At 44.5% G+C, this 6,438-nt stretch overlaps 1 protein-coding gene across 1 annotated transcript; it reads left to right on the top strand.

Moving 5' to 3' along the window:
* Nucleotides 1-203: 203 nt before the first annotated feature.
* SRP9 (signal recognition particle 9) lies at nt 204-6,072 on the top strand. The gene is made up of 3 exons (XM_048298800.1): nt 204-340; nt 3,043-3,111; nt 4,387-6,072. The coding sequence occupies exons 1-3, from the start codon at nt 269-271 to the stop codon at nt 4,504-4,506; spliced, it is 261 nt and encodes an 86-aa protein (XP_048154757.1). The 5' UTR covers nt 204-268; the 3' UTR covers nt 4,507-6,072.
* Nucleotides 6,073-6,438: the final 366 nt, after the last annotated feature.

Genomic DNA, 6,438 nt, shown 5'->3' with positions numbered 1-6,438 from the left:
GGCTCGAACCCGCGACCCCCGGGCACGCAGCCCGGGCCGCCACGAGGCGCGTCTCCCTGCGCGGCGGGCGGGGAGCGCCTGGCGCCATCCCGCCGCGCCTCCAGGGGTCGCTGTGGCGGGAGCGCTCGGCCGGCGGCCCGGGAGCCCTGAGTCACGCTCTCCGCGATTGGGCGGCGCTTTCCCGCGGGCCAATGGGAGGCGCCGTCTCAGTCGGCCGCCCGCCCGCCTCCGGCGCCATCTTGCCGCGGCGAGCCGAGCGGGCCCGGCCATGCCGCACTTCCAGGCCTGGGAGGAGTTCACCCGCGCCGCCGAGAAGCTCTACCTCGCCGACCCTATGAAGGTGGGACAGCCCGGGCCGGGAGGGCAGGATGTGCGGCCCGGGAGCCGGGAGCGGCGCTTTGGAGGCGGCTCCATTTGCGCGGAGCTCGGCGGGCGGTGTCGGGCTGGGGGTGGGTTCGCTGGTGACTGCACAGGGGAGGCAGGAATCACAGAATCGATTAGGTTGGAAAAGACCTCCGCGATCGTCGAGTCCAACCTGTGGCCGAGCACAGCCATGTTAAGTAGACCATAGATAGCACTGAGTGCCACGTCTAGATATTTTTTGAACATTTCCAGGTATGGTGACTCCACCACCTCTCTGGGCAGCCCTTTCCAATGTCTAATCACCCTTTCTGTGAAGAAATTCCTCCTAACGTCCGACCTAAACCTGTCCTGGCACAGCTTAAGGCTGTGTGCAGGTTGCATGGGAGAAGAGGCCGACCCCCACCTGGCTACTCCCTCCTTTCAGGGAATTGCAGGGAGCGATAAAGTCACTCCTGAACCTCCTCTTCTGCAGGCTAAACACCCCCAGCTCCCTCAGCCGCTCCTCGGAGGACTCGTGCTCCAGCCCCTTCCCCAGCTCCATTGCCCTTCTCTGGACTCTCTCCAACGCCTCCATGTCCTTCTTGCAGTGAGGGGCCCAGAACTGGACACAGCACTCGAGCTGTGGCCTCACCAGTGCCGAGTACAGGGGATAAAGCAGCCCCGAGGAAGAGGGTTACTCCTTGGTGTTGCACCTGACCATCCTTTTCTGTGAAACAGGAGGAAGCTCTCATTTATAACCCCAACAACATCCCTACAGAGCAGTGTTTCAGGTGGTGTTATTGGCAGCTGGGATGAACCTCAAGAACCGAACTTCAGAGACACTGAGTTCATTCACAGTGTACCCGTGTGTTAAAAACCGAGGTTAAGAGCTCTGCTGAAGTATCAAGAATTGGTTTATTTTATTAGTTTATAGCACTTAAGACTGTGTCATTTGGATTTGTCATTTCATTGGTTCTTATGTTGCATTGTTGCCTGCAGTGATGTTTCGGACTGGAAAGTGTTTGCATCCTAAAGAATAATTCCTTAAGGACTTAAGTTCTCAGTTTATGACTGTTTCTTGTTTCTGGTAACTTTTTTGGGAATGTGGTTTATGCAAATATTAAAAGTAACCTCAGACTTCCGAAACAGCATTATAGTTCATCTAAAAAGCAGCACAAACATGTGATGTGGAACTCAGACCTGAGAAAACTTCAGTAAAAAAGGCCTAGTTTTCTTCGCCAAAAATAGGGAAACTGGCGAAACCTTTAGAATATTAAATTAATATCTGATTATTTAAAGCAGATTAACGTCTGCCGTTTAATTAGCATAGCGGTTCCATATGCGATTGCTGCTGATAATAAAATTGCCCAGTTTTGCCGCCTTAGGCTCTGTGACATTCAATTAAGTGAAAGAAGAGGGATGTCACTGCAGCCAGGAGTTGCTCTTCCCCTTTCCTTAAGGGGTCTCCAAAGGCAATCTCTTCCCATCCCTGGCAGCAAACTTGTCTAGTTACAGAGGGGTTTATGTAGGCCCCGTTGTCGTAACACAAATACCGTCCTGTTAATTTGGCAGAGAATTAGCCTCAGGAGCTTTTGTATTTGGGCTTGCTGGGAAACTGAAGGAAGAACAAGAGCTGTGGGAGATGGGTGTGTGGTCCCCAGCCAGGTAGTGAGTGGCCCTGCCTTTTGCAAGGGCAGGTTATTGATGTGTTGAGCCTGTAGCTGCTGCCTGTGGCGGCCTCTCTTGTGCTTTTGGGGCTGCCCAGTAGGGAGATGCGCTGTTGTTACACTGCTGCTGTGGTCAGAAGGTGGCAGTTTGCTAAAAAGGGTCAATCTGTGATGAGATCCGTTCTGGAGAAGGAATTTCAAAATGTATTTGTAGTGAAGGTGGTTGTTGACCATTAGCACAAATCACTGTACAATAAAAACCTGTTTACAGTGTGAGTTCAGAATGTTCTCAAAAGCCACCTTGCCTCGTTTCTAGTTACTGATGTTAGCTGAGGCTGCAAACAGATACAGACCCTCTGTGGCTGATTCTGTGCTCAGGAGGAACCATTTAGTGCTCAGTCACTAAGGATGTGGTTTTTTATCAGCATGGATTTGAGAACTTTGGTGATTTGAGGGTCCAGAGCAACTGGATAGGTTAGAGCTGCGGGCAGGTGACTGCAGGAGTAACTGTGATGACAGTTCAGGTACCACAGGAGAAAAAGTGGTGGTGTTGAGCTTACCCCATTTAGTTGATCCCTTTCAAGTCTTCATGTAGAGCTACTTTTTTTTGAAGTGTTTCAAGCCTACAAACACAGGCTTCCAGTTGGTTTTTCTGGAGTGATACACAGCGAGGGGGTGTCTTGTCTCGACATGACTCTCATAGTTTATCCTGGCTGTCACCAAGGTCTCTGCAACTGTTGTTGCTGTATTTGCAGTGTTTTTGAACATCCCCAGTGTTAACCTTGCTGTTGCTGCTATGAAACCAGTTTAAAGTGTTAGGCAGGGAAATGTAGTGGGCCAACTTCCATGCCACTTTGGCTATGGGATTACAACTTCCATACCACCAGAGCTGAGGAGCACCACAGAGGTGCTGAAAACATGGAGCAGTACGTAATTATAATTAAGGGTAGTCTGAATGTGGGCAGGTTTCCTTCAATATATTCTGAGAATTGTTAGCTGTAAGTGCTAATTCTTAAAGAGTTTGTCATTTCAGGTGCGTGTCGTTCTCAAATACCGACATTGTGATGGGAACCTCTGTATCAAAGTAACAGATGACGTGGCTGTAAGTACAGAACACATTCCTCTGTCAGAGCTTGTTGTACCTCTCACAGACTTGTGTTTTGCTGTCAGTTAGCTTGGGAGCTCTTGGACACTGCCTTGAGAGTGCCTGACAGTTTTTAGAAAGCTTGTGCTCAGCCTTCCCTCGTTGCTGCGTCTGTGATTGACACTGACCTGTTCAGGAGCATTTTCAAACAGGTGTTTACTGCTGTGAGTGTGGTCCTGTTTATTTGCTCAGAGTGATGAAAACTTCTAGCCATAGATTAAGTTCCTTCTTTGTGATTATGAGACTGAATGACAGTGATGTTATAGCCGAGGAGTTGTTTTTCTGCAGTCCAGGGTGAGCCACAGTATTCTGCCCTACTCTTGTCTTCAGACTTGGAAAAGAGTCAAATTTCTTCTTTCCAAGAAAAGTAGTCTGGCATTGGAATTTCAAGTGCCTGGAAGCGATGTGAAACTCCAGTAAAGGCACTTCTTGATAGGGTAATAGGGCTAAACATGGGTGAGATGGTGAGTGTGGGGCACTGATAACAGGGACAATTTAAGGGTAATTTTGTTGAAATCTCCCACAGGGGAAGTTGGAGCCAGGTGATTCACAAATGTGAACTCTTCTGGGGTGTAGGCTGCCTTACCTGCTTTCAGTCACAGAAAGATGTTACACCAGGTGGGGGAAAATGGGGATTGGTTTCAGGTTTTTGGTTGCGTTGTTCTGTTGTTTCAGTTTTTTGTTTGTTTGAGTGTTTTTTTATCTTAATCAGATGCTGTGTTCCTTATTTAGGGCTGCCTTTGAAAAACAGGTTTTGCTTGGGGTAGGGGATCCCTTTCAGTGGGAAATACTGAATTTTATGTCCCAGGCAGTGTAACGTTAAGGACTGTGAAAGGCAAAATAAACTTGCTTTCAGAATATAGAGAATATGAAAGTAACTTCAGGTTTAAAATCTTGTTCTATGTTTAGGCAGCTCAAAGAGGAGTGTCTTTAAAGACAGCTTTAAAACCTAAGTTTTAACAGGCTCTTTTTGAGCTAGAAGAAACTAGAATAAATTATGAGCTTCCCTGTTTTCAAAATGGGAGGCATGAGCATTAAGGAGAAGCTGAAAAGTAAACACAGATATGTGTGTGCTTTGAAACAGGGTGGATGTGTTGGTGCTGCCTCCCGGTAACAAATGAACATTTCAGTGCTCTCCCTTGTTTTGTGTGTTCCAAGCACAAATGCATAGCAGCTATAAACACGATAAAACCAGTTGAAGTGAAATCTGATATTAGGAACTTTATCTTGCAGTGTTTGCTGTACAGAACAGACCAGGCACAGGATGTGAAGAAGATTGAGAAATTCCACAGTCAGCTCATGCGACTCATGGTGGCGAAGGAATCCCGCAGTGCTGCCATGGAAACAGACTGAAGTGCTGCAAATAAAATGAGTGCTCCGGTCATATTTCATTGGAAGAAAATCTCTTGGATTTCAATGAAAAACTGGGGCAGGAGATGCTTTTATGTACTGAAGTGGACTGATGACAAGTCAAGCATTTTCACTCCTCAGACTCCACTTTGGAAATCTAGGAAAATAAGTGCTTTCAATTGAAAGCTTATATTTATTTTTGGGTATCAAGCAACTATTCTTACACATTAGGTATGCTAAGAAGACAAGTAAATATTTTAAATCTACAGTATGTTAGTCTGAATTTGATCGGCCACAAGCATACTTCTGGAAAGTTACTGTAAAATTTCATATAGATTTGTGTTCATACCTTATGCTGGTGTATTCTTAAAATGAGAGGGTTTATTAACCTAATACTGTAGCATGGTGACTGGGTCTAATAAATATTTACATACATTATATAAATCTGTTGGGTTTAGAATAACAGATGTTTTCTGGAAGTGTTGAAATTGCCAATTTGTATTACCACTGTCACTAGCAACATTCTAGCTTTGGTATTGCTCTTGGTCATAAGCCGTGCAACATTATCCATGATGCAGTTTGTAGAACTCTTATATTGCCTAAGTAATTAAACTGTATTTTAAAAGTTAAAATAGAACTTCACTTGAATATTGCTAGAGATCTGTGAGAAACTGGGAGAGTTTTTTTTCTGCCTGTGCAAATACTGTTACTAAAAAATAGTCAGTGGCTTTTTTACATACTTGAGCTATTTTGTACTAGCAGGGGTTCCTTTTCCCATCCTTGCTTCAGGCAGGATTGAAGTATATCAGCAAGACAAATTCTGGAAGCTCTTGCCTATTATATTAATAGAAAATATCCAACCAAACACTATCCATATTCCTTATTCTAGCAGCTTGTTAACTGCATTTTCAAAAGTTACATGTGGCAGGTGGATGTCAGCCAAATGAATAAATGGATGAAAACAGCTTAATAAATACTTAAATACCACTGTCAGAAATAGACCGATGCTCCTGTAGCTTGGACTTGTTTCTCACAGTAACCTCTGGTAGGCTGATGGAAGCCTTAATTGTCTCTTGCAAAAAAAGCCTTTTGTTTGAAAACCCAGTAGCTAAAATTGATACTTACTTTGACTGGGTCTTGCATACTTAAAAACAGATGAACATTTTCGTGTAATTAGGCTATTGGTATAACTAGGTGCTTTCAGATCTAATTTTTTGGGTTAAACCAAGCCATGAAAGTAAAGCAGACCCATACTTGTAGTGGTATTTGTATATTACAAAACATCTACTTAAGTAGCTACCTGCTGTCACTTACATAAAAATAATTGAGCTACTGGGAAGCAGTGGACTTTCCACATTTGCCAAAAGCTTGGAAATAAACCACTGGGCTTAAATATTGCATTAGAGTACCCTTTCAGCTGAACATAGAATGTTGCACGTTGTTGGAAAATACTGCAGTGCTAAATTCGCAGTGACTGCTCAAAATTCTGGTCTGCAGGAATGACTGATATGTGTGTAACATTTTTGTATTGGCTTTTGAAATATAAATAAAGCCAGAGAGAAGGCTGGACTCGCTTAATTGTTAAACTTTCATAAAATACTGTAATACTGAAATTTTTCTTTGGTGCCCCCAATAACTTTCCTAATATTTGCAATATAGTAGTAGAGAGACTGGGTGTACCAAGTGGCCAAAAGGCTCCAGCTTTATACTCCAGGAGGTTTTAGAGGAGGGGCAGTTACAGTACTGTATATTAGAGCAGCAGCTGTCAAGCAAAACAGGCAAGGAAACACATTTGTAGTTTTCTAAATTCAGAAGTTATTTCCCTAAAACCATGGGGAAATACTATTGCTACTTTTGTAAGTGTATGTGTTGTTAAGCTTGTTCTCCATATAATCAGAAAAAAGCTAGGGTGGTTCTGTGCAGGCAGAATGCAAA

Source organism: Corvus hawaiiensis, chromosome 3, assembly GCF_020740725.1.
Source record: "Corvus hawaiiensis isolate bCorHaw1 chromosome 3, bCorHaw1.pri.cur, whole genome shotgun sequence".
NCBI classification, from domain to species: Eukaryota; Metazoa; Chordata; class Aves; order Passeriformes; family Corvidae; genus Corvus; species Corvus hawaiiensis.
This window is presented reverse-complemented; position numbering and strand designations above follow the sequence as displayed.

Bases quoted from the DNA above. Each gene is read 5' to 3' on its own strand.
- SRP9 (XM_048298800.1), top strand. From the start codon at position 269: ATGCCGCACTTCCAGGCCTGGGAGGAGTTCACCCGCGCCGCCGAGAAG. The intron at 341-3,042 runs GTGGGACAGCCC...TTGTCATTTCAG, and splicing joins ACCTCGCCGACCCTATGAAG to GTGCGTGTCGTTCTCAAATA. The intron at 3,112-4,386 runs GTAAGTACAGAA...TTTATCTTGCAG, and splicing joins AAGTAACAGATGACGTGGCT to TGTTTGCTGTACAGAACAGA.